Below are 19,635 nucleotides of genomic sequence, written 5' to 3'. Positions count from 1 at the left end.
CTAACCCACATCTCTAGCTTGATGCCATTCCCATTGTTTAAAGGTATATGCAGAAATGTATCCTATTCAAAATAATAAAAAAAAAACTTGAAAGATAATAACTTTTTTGTTATCTTTGGAATGAGGCATTGTAAAATACTTGGCAACAACTCCAAAAATATTTAGGAACTATGTAATATAGAGCAATAATAATAAATAGTATAAATATATTAAAGAACAAAAATACTAACCTTGCATAAGAAAGCAAAACAAAAGCACAATAACTGATAAAACTGGCCCTACAGCTTTCCAATAAGACTTGTAAACGTGAAAACTAATCACACCCTCCATTTTTTCCTCATCTTGCACCAATTTCTGAACTTCAATACTTTCAAGACTCACTTCCTTATCCATTGAAGCAAAATCTTGTTTATACTCATCTCTTTCTTCGTTACCCAAAAAATAGAGCTGCAATGTTTTGCTCGGTGGACCTGCTCGACATGGAAAGAAAATTATGATAAAACAGTAACTTTTTGTTTTCAAACATATTTGAACATTAGAGAAAAAAAATCAATAATCCTCTGGGACCAGGGCTCTAAACAATCAAAGAAAATATGATTTTTACTTAAAAATATGAAGCTTAGAAGAAGTAAACTTATTAAAAAGCAATAAAATGCTTTTTTTGAAGAAAAAAATTCAATTACTTGAATTTTATAAAGTTTTTTTGTATTTTATATATTTTAATTATTTCATAAATTTTTTTTTAATTTTTTTGCATTTTTTTGAATATTATTGGATGTTTTTATAGTTTATTTTTTTACATTTTGGTCATGAAGAAAAATTCTCTGAACTTACATAATTAGATATTTATATGCCATAAAACTATCCAAAAAATTACTTGAATCAAATTTCTTACCTTTCTTATAATTTTTCATTGTCATTAAAATCCCACGACAAAGGTGGGGAAAACTAATTATATTTCTTTTAAATCAATTGCTTTGCAAAGACACACAAACAAACAAAAAAACTTAAAATATTATTTTTTAAGGGCTAAAATTATACCAAAAATGTAATTTGGATCTAGAGGATATAATGAAACTTCACTTAGTCAACATTTTGGGGTCTAAATAAAGACATTTTAATGGAAGATTATATTCCTATAAAAAAAAAAGAAGACAAGGAATATTTAAATAAATATAACTATTTGATTCGTTTTCTAAATGGAAACATTCCATATTGCTTTTGATCCTGAGAGAAAAGAACTTTATTTTTCACTAAATTTTATTAATTTTCTTTAATTTAAACAAAACTGTCACTCACACAATTCAAAATGAAGATGCATACTAAATTTATGAGGAACAGAAGAATTTCCATTCCAATTTTCATTTACTTAAGAGCAATAACACTTACTTAAGAACAGTAAGTAAATATTGCAGAGCATTAAACACAGATATTCAGCAGCATTATACTACAGTGGAAAAAAATAAAATATAAACCATATGTAAATCATAGAAAATCTGGTTCTTAATCCATACTCTTTTGTCATATTTAGGCAGATCTTCGAGTTGAGGGACATTGAAATATATAACTAACAACACATGATAATTTTGCAAGTAATATAAAATTTCATTTCTATAGAAAAAAGGGATTTATTTTTAAAAAATAATAAGCATAATATACCATTATGTATTTGTTTCAAAACTTACAATAGGGTAAAAGAGTTACATAATAACCCTTTAACTCACATTTATTCAATTTACAATTGTATATATAAAGCCTTATTCAAAATACAGTGAACAATAAAATGTGCAATGAAAATTTAAAAAGGTTGTGGAACAATACTATTTCTTTCATTTTAAATAACAAGAAATTTTAAAAAATTGATTTATTAACTACTAATTCACTTGCAATTAACTCAATATTCTCAAATTATCTTGAGACATGCATAAAGATTTGTTTCCATTCCCTGCAGAATTTTTTTCTTAAGTCTAAACACATAGTGGGGGAAAGAGGATAGGTAGCTAGCTACTTTATTTACCCGCCCGCTTACCACCTGCAAGCAGCGATGCTTGACTTTAGTGTTCTACTGGAAAAAGTGCCAATCATTCCACTGCTGGACAGGAAGAGGATAGAGAAGCCCATTCAGGATGCGTAGCCAAATTATTCAACAAAAAATAAGCATCTTTTAAGCACTTTTCAATGATCAAATAATATTTTTAAGCACTTTAAAAAAATCACAATTAGGTAGGATTGGAAAGTTTTTGACAATTGTCAAAATTTTTGAATCATGTAAATCGAATAGAATTTTGATGTGCTACGGACTGACGATACGCCAAAATAGATTGGGGTTGAATTAATTGTGAAAACGTTGAAGAGTGAACAATGTTTTTCTGCATAATTCGTAGCGAAAATCAACATGGTATGGAAAAAATCTTATTTTGGAAAAGGGAAAATTAAGCACTTTTTAAAAACACCCAATAGAAAAAGCACCTTTAAGGGCTTTTAAAAAACGAAAATAAGCACTTTTTAAAAACACTATGCACCCTGCCATTCATAATGAAAAAAAGTTGTCAGTTTCAATCATAAAAAAAAAATTTCGGTCAGGAAAAAGGTTAATCCTTGCAGTATTATAACTTATGTAAGATTATGTAACAGCACTTTTAAAAAACTATTATTCAGATCAAAATAACCAAATATATATAAATAAAAATTTAATAATATTTTTTATTAATATATAGCATTGAAATTGATAACTTTAATAAAATACCTTGGCTGACCACCTGCCCTTCAGACAAAATCATCAAATGATCGCAATTTTCAGCAAACTGTGTTTTGTGGGTGCACAGAATACGGGTTTTGTCTTTTAAAATACCCATAATGCAGTTGGAATATATGTGTTCGGCAACATGTGCATCAACAGCTGACAGGGGATCATCAAACAAATAAATATCAAAATCCTAAAATAAAATATTATAATAAAAGAAACGTATAACATATATCAGGACAATCTATTTAGAAAAAAAAATTCCATAGTAATTAAATTTTGATACAAACCTCTATAAGTGGGGCAAAGCTAACTTTAAAAAACCAACAAGGCAAGCACAGCTTGTTTGTAACATTCTCTATTGGTTTTAACGAATGGTGCTTTTTATCCCACATTTTGGTGATTTATTAAAGTTAAAAGATAATTTATGTTCAATGCACTTAAATAGGAGAGAAAAAAAATTTATGAATAATAGTCAAATATATTTGCAACTAACAATTTTTTTGATTCACTGGTTATTGCACTTACGAGGAATAAATTTATTAATTATTATTGCCTGTTCTGTAATTTAAATATTTATAATTATTGTTATCTGTGATTTAAGCACTATCCTTAGCATAACCATTGATCATAAGAAGAATAAAAGTGTATCAATATAATTCAATAGTTCTTAGAACTGATAATTGCTAAGACTACAGTAGACCCAAAAAAAAAATACAGCTTATGATAATTTATATTTTTCAACTATAACAGTTCGTAAAAAAAAATTATAATTATATAAAGGGAAGGTTAACAATGTGAAATTTATAATATACAATAATGAGTATAGTGAAAAGCCAAAAAAGTTGAAAATAGAAATTTTAAAATGTTAAAATAAATAATTAGAAAAAAAAAGTTATATTTGAGCAAGAAAAAGAGTGTAAGTTGGAAGCATGTATAAATAGAATATTATCGATAAAATAATGAAAAACAATGATGCCCGATTTATTTAATTGTATGAATAGGAATCTCGATGTGTGATTTTTAAATCATGTGAATACGAGACCCAATATGAGATTTTTAAATTATGCGAATATAAATCTCCCTATGCGTAATATTAAACTGAGCGAATACATATTGCAATGTGTAATTTCAAATTGTGTGAATAACAATCCTGAAGTGTGTGTTTGTGTAAGTAGGTACAATTACAAAACAATTTTGTTTCTTGTATTTCTAAAAAGTAAAACTTTTTTTGAAAAGGCAAAAAAAAAAAATTTAAACTGAATTGAAAAAAAAAAGACGAAATTCTGTCCAACAGCGGACAAAACTCGCCCCTGCGAACATAGAAATTTTTAAAAAATAGACCTTTTTTTGAAAAGGCATAATTTTTCGTTCTACTTAATTGGAAAAAAAAGCCAGAATTCTGTCAAAAAGAAGACAAAACTCACCCCTGCATACATAAATAAAAACAATACTTTATATAAGAATATGAAAAATTAATTCTGAATCTATCAGCTTGGAGAACAGCACAGCAAAACTACACAAATTGTTATGTATCTAAAACCAATTTAAAGCAAGAAATTGTTTAAAAAAATTGTTAAAACTTACATTTAAATTTTGATAATCGCAAGAAAATTAAATCATGTCACCTTCATAATTATAATACATAGTCGTTGGCATTCTAAAAAATGTACCAAAATGACAAAACTGATCCTTGATTTTGATTCATTTTCTCAATATTTGAGTTCAATGCAACTTTTTATAGGTCTCTGAACAGTTCTAGAAACTGAAACTACAAAATTATTTTGTAAAACAGAGCTTATCTTAAATAATAAAAATATCCAAATACTACTTCATTGATAGCAAAGCATTAGAATTTCTGTTAACATAGATTATCTAGTTTAGCCAGAAAAATTAAAGTTGTGCCATTCAAAAACTATGAAAAAATAAACTTCAGTTTAAAAACCAAGAAATATTTTTTCAAGAATTTTTATTATAATTTTTAGAGTCTCGCAGCTTTCTCATAGTTTTCTAAAAGCCTAAAAATTTTCCTTGATTTTTATCTACTCTATAAAAATGATACACCTTATAAACTTGGGATTAAGTTATCCTTCTATGAACAAAATGATTGTGTAACAAAAACTTAACTCATTATCAATAAGAAATAAATGAGGATAAAACAAAGCACTCAGATTATGATGATTAACATCGCTAGATGCACATAATCACGATCAGCACATGACATAAAAAAAATTTAAAAATTTNCTTAATTCGTTTACATCCATCTTTCTTGTTTTCTGCCCTGGAAAGGGTTTATTCGATTAACAAAATAATAATGAAGATAAATAAATTTGTGAAGGGTCCGATTAAAAGAAAAATCATTTTGTGAAGGGTCCGTTTTTAAGTTAAAACATTTTGTGAAGGGTCCGTTTTTATGAAAAGATATTGTGTGAAGGGTCCATTAACGAACCCAAATTGCTTCTAAACAGAACCCTGTATACACACATAAAAGGTAGCCGGTCTGAGTTGGGAATCATTTTATTATTTTGATTGTACAGAGGAGCATCAAAAACTTTTCTTAAAACCAAAGCGATTTATTTTTAGAGAAAAGTGCTGCTAAATCCCTAACTCTGTCATAACAACAAGTAAAAAAGAAGGGTAAATTAACAATTTTAAATGGTTTTCCTCGTTTAGATCGAACTATGGGTTCTTCCCTCAGGGAAAAACTTTTTATGATAATTATTCTTAAGAAGTGTAAGCATTATTCTTTTTAACAGGATATAGTTTTTAATCATGAAATGAAATCTTTTAATAAAATTTTTTTTGGATGATAAACAAAGAAAGAGGTTTGAGAGAAAGAATTAATATAAAAAGACTAATTACAGGTTTTTTAAATCAAGTAAAGTGCATCTTTTACCCAAAGCCCTCGATCAGTATAAGTATAGCTAAACAATAACAAGGGAGAATCACGACTGGGTGAAATGTTTTTCAAGTCATTGAATTGCCAAACTTGGTAATATACCATGGCTTTGCATCCCTCCCCCAATGCTTAAAAAATGGATGTTTCCTTGATACAGAAATGAACTACAGCAGCCATCTACAGACATCTTTTGGATGAGTTCTTTTAACTATTAGGGGGACCGGAAAGCAATGTTGTTTCGGTGCATTTGATATTTGTTATGAAGATTTTATTTTTAATCAATAATGTATTCACATTTGTTAGCAACAACCTTTCAATGCCGTATCGAAAATGAATCAAAATGGAATGAAATAAATTAATTGCTTTTTAAGAACAAATATTTAATGTTCCGAAACGACATTACTTTCCGGTACCCCTAATACAATGTTTTCAGAATATATTTATTAGTTATTTTTTTTATTTAATTTTAATGTATCTTGGAATAACAGATTCTGAATTCAATCTTAAACACTTTTTATTTCACTTAAACACTTTGGAATAATAGATTTTGAATTCCATCTTTAAATGCCAGAAGATTATGCTATTAATTATTTAAGTGATTTCTTATAAACAAAATTCATGAAACCTTTTTACAAACGTGAAAATTGTCTCAATAAAACCAACTACTTTTCTCATGCAGTAAAAATTTTGTTGTTGTTGTGGCTTATCGTCCAATGCCTGACGAAGTCAGACAAGTTCCATCAGGCCGTGGACCCTAAGAAAATCGAGGACCAGAAGGGGGGATAAGTATATGTCCTCTCTGGAAAGTCTCAAACAGTCCAGGATGTGTTTTAAAATAATTTTATAAGTAAAAATTTTAAAGATGGCAAGATAAACTAAATTTTTTAAAAGCATATATGAAACTAAATGAGGAATTCCTCAAGTGTAAAAGTCTTCTAAAAGAGAACAGGTAAAAGTTAACATCTTAGCTTTCATCAATAAACAATATTAGATAAATAAGTCATTATTTTTTTTTAATAGAACAAGTCTATTTGTAGCAAAAAAGTTAATTTCATTTTTTATTTATTTATTTTTCCTGATTTCAATAGAGTGGCATTTTGATGTTTCATCAAATTATAGTGTTAAAAACATCACCTTAATTGATAAACCTTTGCCACTATTTTAAAAATCATTCAAACACTTAAAAACCTCTGACTTATACCATTTTCCAAATTGACTTATTTCACTTTTAAAAAAATAACGCCACAAATATAAGGAAGTATTTACAAGGAGCACAAAACTAAAAAGCTCAGCAAATAATAAACAACTTCAAGAGAATAATTATTTCTTATCACCAAACAAACAAAGAGATTTATAAAAATATACTCAAACATGAATGAATTATACCTACTAAAACAAACAATAGATAACAAAAAAAAAAATACATTTTACAAGCAAAAGTGTTAAACAAAAAATATTAAAATCCAAAATGAATCTCTTTTTTAAAAAAATAAAGAGATGTATACAGTGTAACGTCTCGTATCGGTGGGACTTCCAGAAGTCCGTATAATTGACCGTAAACAAAGCTTAAAATGATCTAATAAACAATCTGAATCTAAGAAGCAAAACATAAATTAACATTATTTTTAAGGGGAATATTGTTTTAGTATTAGAATATCTAATCAATCAAACATAAAATATGTATTAGAAAAAAAATATTATTGCTAAAAATATAGAAAACGAAAAAATTTGACAGTTATGAAAATATTAATCCGCCATTTTGAACTAATGTTCTGGTATTAGATTATCCAATCAATCAAATATGAAATATTAGGAAAAAAAATTATTGCTTAAAATATAGATAACGAAAAAAAAATTGACAGTTGTGAAAATAATAATCTGCCATTTTTAACTAGAATGATTCAAGCAAGAAAGGGAAATTCCCGTCATTCATTAAGGTGGGTAGGTGGAGGAGAAAAATTCATTTCCTCCTTATTTGTGAAAGAAAATAAGTGTAGAGAGGAGATCATTCAAGTTGAGGGTGGGGAAGTGACAAATTATTGTTTTCTCTCCAATCATTGGCTATCAATCATGCTTAAAGGCGGGGCATGGTGATGGGGTTCTCTTTATTTTTTCTTGTATGACTGAAAGAATCTGCTAAAGAAAGAATGTTACCCCCTTTTTTTCCCCGCCTCCTAAATATTACATGGTCAGGGGAAGAATGAATATTTCTCAAGGACGTGTATCCTTTTTGACCTATTCAAATGTTCCATTTTGACTCCCCCTCCACGTTAATGCTTCCAGCATTTACCCTTTTCTTTCAATAAAAAGGTTCCAGGAAATGCCTCTTTTACTAGCCAGCTGCATAGGAAAAGAGAGGGGAGGGGACGCAGTTGCGGTCTTTTGAAAACAAATCTCCCTCTTTTCCTGCGATACAGAGTAGGAGTGTCGCTAACAGTCGCTCAATGATCTTGGTAGATCTTCTCTTCTTTCCCTTTGTGATTTATGGGTTCAATGCATAAATCAGGGGTTCAGTGCAAGCTAGAAGAGAAAACGTATCAGAAGACCTTTTTTTTTTTTTTTTTAAAGAAATGGGAAGATGAAGAGATGTTTGTTTATTTTGATTGTTAAAAGGTGTCCGGGAAATCGATCCTTCCGGAAAAGGGACGTCCGGATATGAGACGTTATACTGTATTATAAATCATGATAAGTATTGTCACACAACTAACAAAAGATAAGCTTTATTTGGCAATTTCTTAAAAAAGAAGGATTTGGCTCTAAGATAGCAACCTACCTCAAGGTCTTCTAAGAGCGCACAGGCTTCAAGGACTTTTCTATATTTCAATATATTCAAAGGTTTCCCAAAGAGTATGTTTTCTTTTATTGTTTTCTGCTGAATCCAGGAAGATTGTGACACAAATCCAACACCCTGGTTGTTTAAAAATGCATTCATCATCAACTCGCCTGATATGCAGTTAAGATTTGCCACAACGCTAGACAAAAAAGATGATTTACCAGAACCCACTCTTCCAATGACACATAAGAATTGGCCCTAGGAACAAAAAATTACTATACATTGAAAAACTAAAAAAATGACAAGAAAATAAAATATTTCAAGAGATGAATATGATCCAATTATTAATCATAATCTCAATCATTTTTAATCTAATTTATTATTTTTAATCATATTTCTTCTAAGTTATAATTATTATTTTTAATCTAATTATTTTTCTAATAATTAGATTAAAAATAATAAGAAAAGATTATTAAAAATAATAAGCATTCATTTTAATCATATTCTGAAATAAAAATTATGTTAAAAATAAGTTTGAAGATGTAGTTTAAAAAATCTAAGACGAATTTGGGAAAGCAATAAAGCAGCATAAACCCAAAATTTGTCTTCAAATACATTCATAAAATAACTGGAGTATTATACTTAAATTTAAATGCAAGAGTAAATTGAAATAGAACAAAAGAAACATGAATATAATACAGGACATCTTCAGGAGACACCCTGCATGTATTTATAAGTGAACTTTGTTATGAATAACTGTTGAAGAAAAAACAGTTATTCACAGAAAAGATCTAATTGGTTTCGTGAATAACAAAGTAGTTATTTAAAAATAACGCTTATGTTTTGTTTAACAATTACTCACGAATAACGCTTATGTTTTGCCAACAGTTATTTACAAGTAACGCTTATGCTTTGTTAAACACGTTACTCACAAAAAGTTCCAACATGAATGCATGCAGGATGTCTCCTGAAGAAGTCCTGCATTATATTCATGTTTCTCTTGTTCTACTTCAATTTATATTCATATTTACACTAAATAGAAAATTAGAAAGTAATAGTTATATTAATAACACTCACCCATTCATTAAGTTATATACGTATATTTATATAATAGAGTAAAGTACTTTTCCTAAGCAACAATTTCATTTCAGCCCCAATAAGTATCAAAATTAACTCAATATTGGTGATCTTTCAAGAACAAGGATATGCATTGGAATGTGCCAATGGATCTAGATCGGGCTGAACAATTATGCATCATAACACATTGAATACACAAATTTGTCAAGAAAATGTTCAGTGATAATACGATTGAATTGAATGCCCATTAGACTTCTGAACTCAATTTTCTAGAAAAGAATTTGAAATGGAATGGTGCCAACTTTAAAAACTAACTATCAGAAATCAAAAGTACAATAACAAAGAAATAGATAATAATGAAAATTCTCTAAAAACATAATTTCAATTATTCAACCCAAAGACTATAAATTTCTTCATGAAATATGATTATGGACAGTTGAGAATGTAGGTATTTTATTTACGTCACTCTAGAGCTGCACAATGGGCTATTGGCAACGGTCTGGGAAACATCCCCTACGAGGATCCGAAGACATGCTATCACAATTTTGATCCTCTGCAAAGGGGATGGCTCCTCCGCTTTGGTAGCTCGACGACCTGCATGCGAAGTTGAGCACTTTACGGAAGAACCGTTTAAAGAGGACCGATACCGCACGCCTTCGGTCCCTACTCAAGCTGATTAAAGAGGTAACCCACCCGCTAACTGACCACAGCCAGTGATGCTTGGTTTCAGTGTTCTACTGGGAACCGAATCTTTACAATCAGTCCACTGGGGGGACGATTATGGACAGATCATATTAGTTGACACCACTGTGAGTGTGAGAGACGTTTATTTCAAATGAAACAAAAAAGACATTCATTAATTTCATATTTAATACAAAAACGCTGACATTTTTTTTACCTTGTATAACTTTATATCCAATGGACCAAGACAAAAGCCAGAAGACCTTGCAGCATCTTGCTGTACAAGCATATTATTAAAATCTTTTCTTGGTTGCTCGGAGTATACAAATGTCCCATTTATAATCTCTAAAGCTGTATTTTCTCCTTAAAAATAAGAATAAAACAATCTCAGTAAAGCAAACAATATTATACACAATATACAATCCAAGTACCCAAATGGGTATACGCATAAAAAGAACAATAGGAAAAGAATTTTTTAACAAAATTTTCCTACACTTTTACACAGAAACGAACAGAAAAAGTTAAATGTGCTGGTTTCAGAAATCAGATAATTCTTTATATTAGCATCTGGTTTACTTTGGCTTTTTGATAAGTTGAACTGCTACTGATGTCAATTTGGACTGCTATGGTGAAAAGCTTAACAGTCTTGTGCAACTGAAACAAAATTCACTCAAACTAGAGGTTTACACTCAATTTTTTCAACAACAATAAAAATGTTCGTTTCCTGATACAACTGAAACATTTAATAAAAAAACTTGACAAAATTTGATTTGAAAAAACGTGACAGTACGTAGGTTGCCTTTGAAGGCTAAATTCGAAAAAATTATTTTTACCAATTGTAAAGCCGATACTCTCAGTTTAATGGTGGAAGTGGGGAGAAATCAGGGAGATAAAAAGATAAAAACTAGGTTATGAAAGGGTTATCATAATACTGTATTAAAATGCATTTAAAATTATTTAAGATCAAATATGAAGGAGGATTTATGAGATTTAATTCCTTTCTTTAGAATGAACAACTAACTCAATTGTGAATTAAATTAAATTTATATTTTCTGTGTCAGCTGAAGTTATGTTATTTTTTTTCTTTATGTTTCTTTTTATAATAGAAATCTGAAATTCAAAAGCGAGCATAAATATGCATTTAAATTGCTGTAGCCTCCGCAGATCCAGAACTTAGCTTATTATCTGGGAGTAGAGTAACATCAAACTTACACTAATTTAAACAGAACTATCACTAGACATCTTCAACAATATTAAGTATGTTGAGTATAAGTCTTGATAGGAGCACATTAATTACTTTAGCCAGGGAGCTGAGAGGTCAGCACGCCTCACTGTGAAGCCAATGTTTGTGGGTTCGAATCCCGCTCAGGGCATGGGTGTTTCTCTTCGTGTGTTGTTCTCTATTGGGTAATGCGTGAATATGGCCCACCCTATAAATGCGTATCTGTGGCAAAATTCAGTGTCTGCCGTTAAAAAAAATTAATTAATTGCTTTTAGCCGAATAATAGATTTTTGCATAGTTTTAACCTTCAGGAGTTCAGTTATTGAGTCAATTCCAGTTATTCAGTTCAATGCCCAAAAATGCGTACCACAATGAAAGACTTTGAGATACTTACCATTATTAATCTTTGAATAATATTTTGGTACATCTAAATTTGGGAGTAGTAGAAAACCACTTAACCGCTTAACTGAAATCCAGGCTTCCACAATTCCATTCAGAACCCATGGAAAAGCATTTAAAGGCATAATCAAGATGTTGAAGAGTGCAACACAAGTAAATACCTAAATATATTTATAAAAATAAAACACTGAGATAACATAATTATTATCTGTTTTCAGGGTTACCACTCATATTTGGAAGAAAAAAAATTCCCTGTGTTTTCCATGTACATATTATACACAATATATTAAGAGGAAACACACATACACAGCACTCTTGTGAGCTATATTAGGATAACAATGCTAGTTTTAGTTGCTGGAAAAACTTAGAGGAATAAGAAACACCTTAACATAAAATGATAATGCTTATAATAAATGAAATAATATAACGTAGACGAACTATCACCTTAAATATCCCAATAGATTATGCTTTGAGGGATCTGAATTTTCTTAAAGACAAAAATAAGAAATAAAATTCCCTGTTTGTAAAGAAAAACTCAAATTTCCGTGCATTTTCCCTGTTATTTTAGATGACTTTTAAATTTCCAGTTTTTCCCTGTTTTTCCTGTGGGGTGACAACCCTGGTTTTGTTATGATGAAAGTTAGAAAATCTGAAATCAAGGGGAGAAATTAATGAAATTTAATCACTGGCACAAAGTATCAGTTTCCAAAATTTAGTTTTATTCCATTTAAAACTGATAAAACCCAATTTAGAAAATTTAAAAAAAATTCTTTTAATATTAATTTCACAAAGATATTTATCAAAATCAGACAAATCAAAAAACAGACAACTGTAAACTAATTCATTACCATTCAAAGGAAAATATTTGTATTTACTTTATGAAAGCAAAACTTTACAAAAACGAAAATACATTTACCAACTTAAAAGCATTGGCCAAACTTAACAGAAATTAATTAGTGAATGACCCCTACAAGAAACGTTAAAAAATGAAATTACCAATTGATCTTACTCATTACATGGATTTGAAGTTTGATTTTATTAGCTTTTAAACATTCTAAAGACATTAAAAACTTTGAAACAGTTTATTAATTTTTCAATATACTTGGAAATATTACAAAAATATTAGAAATTAAGGTCAATGATAAAATAAAGTGGATATCTCATATTATTTACAAAATCTCATTCCTGGGAGTAAGATCATAAAACAACAAGGATGCAGTACTAGTACCTTGGTGCAAGATTTCAAAACAACAAATATGCAGTACAAGTGCTTAGTACAATTTTCATGTTCTGTCTCCAGTATCTGTTTCCGGAAAAAATGCAAATATGCCAACCTGTTTGAGTGAGCATGAAAAATGAGTTGTGAAGTGTAATTCTCAAGTGTGAAAAAAATATCACGAGAGCTGATTTATGTTTTCAAAAGTATAATTAAACTTTAAATATATATAGAACAAAATCTGTTTCTTTTTGATTTATAGCTAAAAGTGCAAATTATAATTCAGATTATCGAATCATATTGTTTTTCCTTGATGCAAGTGTCAGATCAGTTATAATTGAAAAACTTGTTTGTTCAAATATTCTTCTTGTTCTAAACCAGTTGTCATAACAAAAGTCCTGTTTTGAAATTCTTTGTTTTGTTAATCAATACAGAGAATAATTATGAATGAACATACTAATAGATGGATAAAGAGGTAGAGAATTTATTTTTTTATGTAAGGATCTGCTTTTACTGAAAAAGGACTCACTCAGAAATTTGCATTTGTACTAAGGACTTGTAGTTTCTAAATTTACCAGAATCAAAGTATGGAACACTCGCACTCCCATAAAGAGTAAGTGCTGCACCCCAGTTGTTTTATGCATGATGTTTTCAATACAAATGCAAACAACAACAATCTCAAGCTCTTGACTCGCTCTACTTCCACTTAGAAAGTATACAATTGCTTTTTACAGTTTATTCTGTGAGGCAATATTTCCAAACAGATAATTTTGTTTTTAATGAAAGAAATAAATTATATAATTTCTGAGCTCAAATCTGCTGTATTTCATAAGATATAAATGATATTAAGTAAATCTGGTGAGTTTGAAGTGAAAATTTGTACTAGTTTTTAGACATATGTTGTTAAAAAAGGTGACATGGTTGCTAGATTTAGAAAGAACTCGCTTTTTTGGCAGATCTGATTAGGCTTCTTTTTATATGTTTTTACTGTTTGTCCTTTGCAAGCCGTACACCATCATACGTTAGTGTTAATATATTGTTCGAGCAATGAGATTAAGTTCATTTGACAAATTATCATTTAGTTTTAAATTTTGAAGTTGGTATATTGTTCACAAGGTAAGAAGCGTTTACTAATGATTCTTTTTTCAAATGACAATTCTTACATCTGAAAATGACAGGTCTTCAAATGACGAGTCTTAAAATGATTCCTTTTTAAACACAAAGTTAACAAATTCACATATACAAGAAATACTACACAAGAGAGTCTCAAAACACAATGATCACATTGTGAGCCAAATGGCTTCAAACACACAGAAAAAACGGCAATCCGGAAATATAGGCAGTCAAGAGCTTGCAGCGCACCCTAGTGTACTAAACACCACCCATAATCTTGTTACCTTGCTAAAGACTAAATTTTTGCTAAAAACTAACCTTTGAAGCAGACAAACTGTAACCTAATAGAGCATATAAAGTAAATGTGAGGAAAGACATGAAGACAGGAGTCGTAGCCCAAAAGTACACGCAGATTGCATCTAAGTATTTACGCTTTTTTAAGTATTTCACTTCACTTTGACGGATCAGAGCAAGTTTCCTTAGGAATATAGTTTCCCAAACATTCATCTTGATGATCCTGATTCCGGATATTATTTCATTCATCATCTGAAAGTAGTTTATGGAATTTTAAAAAAAAAAAATTAAAAGCTACTTTAGAAAAGAAAAATTAATAATTAAACAGGTTTACATTAAAAAATACATGTTTATTAATGATAAGTTCAGGGTTTGTTGATTCAAATCAGCTTGATTTAAATCACAATTTAAATCCTGATTTAAATTAAATTATTTTTTTAAAAAATCATTGATTTAAATCAACTATTTTTTTTATATATATATATTGATTTTAAAAGCTAAAAAACAGTGTTTTAAATTATTGATACTTTTATTATTTTCTTTTCTTAGTTTTAAAATTTATTTTAAATAAATTGCAGTATTAATTAATTTTAGTTAACGAAATTACTTTCTTTCTTGGTGTGTGTTAAATTCCAACACATTTGAAATTACATTTTTAAAAATCTTTTGATTCTTGAGATTGAAAGTACAGATTAAAGTAAACATTTAATGCTGTCTTAATATAGGCTTGCATAGCTGTAGAAATTATTTAATAAACATGAATTTTTTTCAAAAAATAATGCAAATAACGTTAATTAAAATTCTGCCTTTTGAATGAAAAAGCATGGAAATAAAATCTACATTATATTTTATTGGTGGAAAATGTATATATCGGAAGCTTGAGGTTATATTAAAAAGAAATTACTGTAATATGCCAAAAACAGAAAAAAAAATTTTAAAAAAGGCTGATGAATTCAGATATTTTTTTTCCTGATATAGCGTCATTCTTCTCTTTCAAAGTCTATTTGAAGCAGTAGGGTTATTAACTGGTATTTTTTTTCTCATAATATGTTTACAGTATCTTCGACATTATCTGATTTTTTATAAAGAAATTTTGTGAAAAAAAATTCCAATGAGTAGTTACATAGATTTTTAAATTTTTTTTTTTTTTTTTTGCTTAACTTATCTAATTTGATAAAGAATTAAAAATGAATATTTTAATATAAAAATAGATAGATTAAATATTTATTTATTTTTTGATGAATGACTACATTTATAAACACAATCGTTAACATTTATTTTTTCATTTTAAAAATCAAGAGGAAAAAAAAGAAATCACAATTTTAAATTAAAATTTTGGTTTGCTAATTGAAAGTTTGTTTTAATAGTTAAAGTACAGGGGTCTTTTCAAGCCAAATTTACTACCGTTTAGCAGTACCTTCACAAATTCAACTTTAGGAAAAACAGTAAAATAATTTCACAAAATACTTTTTTCTTAAAATTTTATTTTTCCGTCTCGTAAAAAACGATAAATCCATATTTTTACAATATTTGTGTTGATTTTTCAATATAATTTTTAATTTTCACAAATTATATCTAACTTTTCACAAAATAGGTACCTCTCAGAAAAACCTAGACAGACCCTTGAGGTATTCTTTAAATTCTCTATCTGATCTAGTCTTTAAATTTCAATCATGCATTTGTTTCAAAATGGTTGCTATGCATTCAGAGCTATGTATTATAATGAAAAATCATTTTAGTAAGTTAGAGCTTCTAAAATATTGTTATAATATAGTTTTAATATAAATTTAATTTTGATTAAACATTTATAAAGTTTTTTTAATCATAAATCAAAGTTCTTACAGTGTATTTGAATGAAAATCAAAAAAATTTGATTTAAATCAAAAAAATCCGATTTAAATAAAAAAAAAACTGATTTTTTAAAAAAAAAATTGAATAAATTAGGAGCCCTGGTTCGAACCCCACCGGCTGAAGACTCCCCGTATAATAAATGGTGAATGATGCTCGTTAAATCTGTCAATTCGCAATGTCCTCCGTGTTCCCATAACAAATAAAGACCTCTGGGGGTACTGAATTGGAGAGTGATTGCTCTCTAATTCAGGTCAAAATTATGATCAGCGGATTTATGAATGGGTGTAGCAGAAGTCAAATTCTTGAAAAACAGATATAAATTAAGGAGATATAAATTTCTAGTGAAAAGGCAGAAAATCAATATTTTAAATAAAATAAAATAACCCTTTAACATGGTGCGTAGCGTTTTTAAAAGGTGCTTATTTTCTTTTTTTAAAGCCCTTAAAGATGGAAAATGCAAAATAATTTTCAAAGACTTTTACATGATCATGATAAAATAACTAATTTCTCACAAAGAACCCTTTTTTTAAATTATCATTATATTAGCAACCATAAAAAGATGAGAGATTTTTCGGTTCGCTTTCAGAGGATGAAAAATGAAGCCTAAAATTGAGAATATGTTACAAAATGCAGCAGAGTTACACATGAGAGTGCAAGAATCTTACCGAACCCAGCTCAGTAGACAAACACGCGAACTCCTAAGTATTTCCTCAAGCATGTAACATGATTGGCAATATCTTATGTTACGGACCGACAGTACGCCGTAATGGATTGTGGTTGAATTAATTGTGAAAATGCAGAATTGAATAATGTGAAAACCACGCTTTTGCATAATAGGTAGTGAAATTCGACATGGCAAAGAAAAAAATCTCATTTTTGAAAATTAAAAACTTTTTAAAAACACCATGAAAAAAGCAAAGAGCTTCTAAAAAACAAAAATAAGCACTTTTTAAAAACACTACGCACCAAGATTGAGATATTTATTCACGTGATTTAATAATTTAAAACCGACATACCTATTCCCAAGATTTACAAATTTCACATTGAGATTCATATTCACACAATTTCTAAAAAAAATTCTGATAAGATTCTAGGGATAAATGCTTCTTACATAAACTTCTTTCTTGATCAAATTTCTGCAATTTTTAAAGTATTTAAAAAGTGTTTTCGCTCATTACATTTTTGAATTTCTAATTTCAGCGTCTTTACCTAACTCATCCCAGAAGTATAAATCAAAATAGAGTTTTATAAGAATTTAAATGTTAAAAAACTGTGATTTTAAAACAAATTTTGCTCACATTTCAAACAAATTTTTTAAAAAAAAAAATCAATTGCTAGTGGAAGGTTGTTTTAATTGAGATTTAATGTTTGCAGAAAGTTTTTCCTTTTAAGTAAGTATGGCCTCTGACTATATCTAAAAATAACAAAATATGCAATAGAAATGAAATACCTTAATTCTTTTGTCTTTAGCAGTCATCATTAAATTACTGTAAACAGCAATTTTTTTGGCAACATATTGATTTAATGGTATCACAAATAACATAAAAGCCACTCCAATGAAGAAACAGTACCTTATTTGTTGATATAAAAGAATCAAAGCCACTATAATTTGAAGGGGTAAACTCCAAAACAAATGAAAACTTTGGCAGAAATTAACAATACGATCGGTATCTGTACTTAAGTAATTCATTATTTCTCCAGAACTAGCATTGGACATTGAAACTTTATTTAAAGAAAGAACTTTCTTATACACCAAAATCATTAAAGATGTTTTCAATTTTAATCCAATACGATTAATTAAGTAATTATATTGCAATGAAATAATAGCAGAGGTAAATGTTATTAGGAATAAGCCTAAGGCGTAGTAATAGCCAATTTTTGAATCATTCTCTGGTGACTCTAGTAGAGACACTAAGGAATTCAATAATAGGGGTCCTCCGAAAATAAGGCAATCCGTTAGAAATTTCAAAAAACCAATTAAATAAAATTCACAGGCAAACAGTTTATGAAGGTCTTTGACAAGGTGAAACGATTTTTTAGAAATAGACCAGCAAAAAAATCTAACATAATCGTTTTCCTCGTTTAAGGAAGGTGATAGCAATGATATTTGCTTATAGATATTCATAGATAATAAACTATTTGGCAGACTGTATAAATCCTCAACAGTATTCAGATTTTGGTTGTAGCCTTTTAACATCAAAGGATTAACCCAGGAAAAAAATAAGGTAGAAAATATCCGCTTCGGATCTTCCGCCACTCCGAGATCTTGATCAGTGTTATTTTCGCATCCATAATAACGGAAAACAACAGAATTCATCAGAGGTTCTGTTTCACTGCTATTTTCATTTACCAACACATTATTTCGTCTGATTTTGTTAGGATAAAGAGTCAAAATGTAAATTAACTGGAATGTAATACATATAATCTGAAACTTATCTGAAGAAGCAAATGCATATTGTCTGTAATGATTATAGAAATCATATATGGACACAATAAAACAAATAAAAACTGAAACGACAATCGCAGTGGGACCTCTTATACTGTAACAAATATTGGACATCAATTTCCTTAAGAAACCAATATGCAAAAGCCAAGCTACTAAGCACAAAATGATTTGAATTATATCAACAGATGCTACTGTTTTCACTTTCAAATAAATAAAATAATAGCCTACATTTGATGTAAGTAATATAATAGATGAGATTAAAATTCTAGCAGAAATAATTAATTTATCGGATTTAGTTCGGGCAATATGTCTATAATTACTAAATCCAAGATAATATGATGTACTAATAATAAAAAGGATAAATGCAGGATAAATGAAACTCAACTGTCTGAAACATTTACTAAAATACTTATTTTTGTAATCCCAGATATAAAAGTTTTCACCACATAGGGAGTCCAAAATTAAGTAAATTGATGAATTCATATTTTTTGCAAAAGTATAAATATCTCCAACATATATATATACTACAGTTATTTTTCTGAAGAGAGAACAACTGTCTGAAGAATTTTCTTATTATTTCTCAGAACTGATTAGAATTTTCAATAAATTTTCCTCTATACAGACGATTTAGAAAACTTTCGTTCATCAGTTCCGAATCATCTTAATTATTGATTGGCTAACAAATTTAAGAATTATGAAGAATTTTTACTATTCCAAGAAAAAGAACTAATTTTGGAAAAAGAAGTATAGTGTCCTCTGTTGGAGAAATGAGAAGTTTTATTAATAACTTAAAAATTGAAACCATTTTGAGAAGAAAAAAAATTAAGAACTTGTTTTGAAAATACCAAAACCACTCTAGTTGGTGACGGATTCACCTTAAATAACTTAGTATCAGAAGAGTTTTTAAATGTAGCTTACATC

At 28.7% G+C, this 19,635-nt stretch overlaps 1 protein-coding gene across 1 annotated transcript in view; it reads right to left on the bottom strand.

Moving 5' to 3' along the window:
* Window positions 1-19,591, bottom strand: part of LOC107437051 (ATP-binding cassette sub-family C member 10) — a 44,159-nt gene extending 24,568 nt beyond the window's left edge. The window contains exons 1-7 of the mRNA XM_071186531.1: window positions 17,719-19,591; window positions 14,442-14,669; window positions 11,790-11,955; window positions 10,391-10,536; window positions 8,344-8,673; window positions 2,747-2,936; window positions 231-470 (exon numbers count right to left, since the gene is read on the bottom strand). Of these exons, the coding sequence (XP_071042632.1) occupies window positions 231-470; window positions 2,747-2,936; window positions 8,344-8,673; window positions 10,391-10,536; window positions 11,790-11,955; window positions 14,442-14,669; window positions 17,719-19,197 (2,779 nt within the window). The 5' untranslated portion in view covers window positions 19,198-19,591. The remainder of the gene's footprint in view (window positions 1-230; window positions 471-2,746; window positions 2,937-8,343; window positions 8,674-10,390; window positions 10,537-11,789; window positions 11,956-14,441; window positions 14,670-17,718) is intronic.
* Between the last annotated feature and the right edge of the window lie 44 nt (window positions 19,592-19,635).

This window comes from Parasteatoda tepidariorum, chromosome 10, assembly GCF_043381705.1.
Source record: "Parasteatoda tepidariorum isolate YZ-2023 chromosome 10, CAS_Ptep_4.0, whole genome shotgun sequence".
NCBI classification, from domain to species: domain Eukaryota; kingdom Metazoa; phylum Arthropoda; class Arachnida; order Araneae; family Theridiidae; genus Parasteatoda; species Parasteatoda tepidariorum.
The sequence above is the reverse complement of the archived record's forward strand: the minus strand, read 5'-3'. Positions and strand labels throughout refer to the sequence as shown.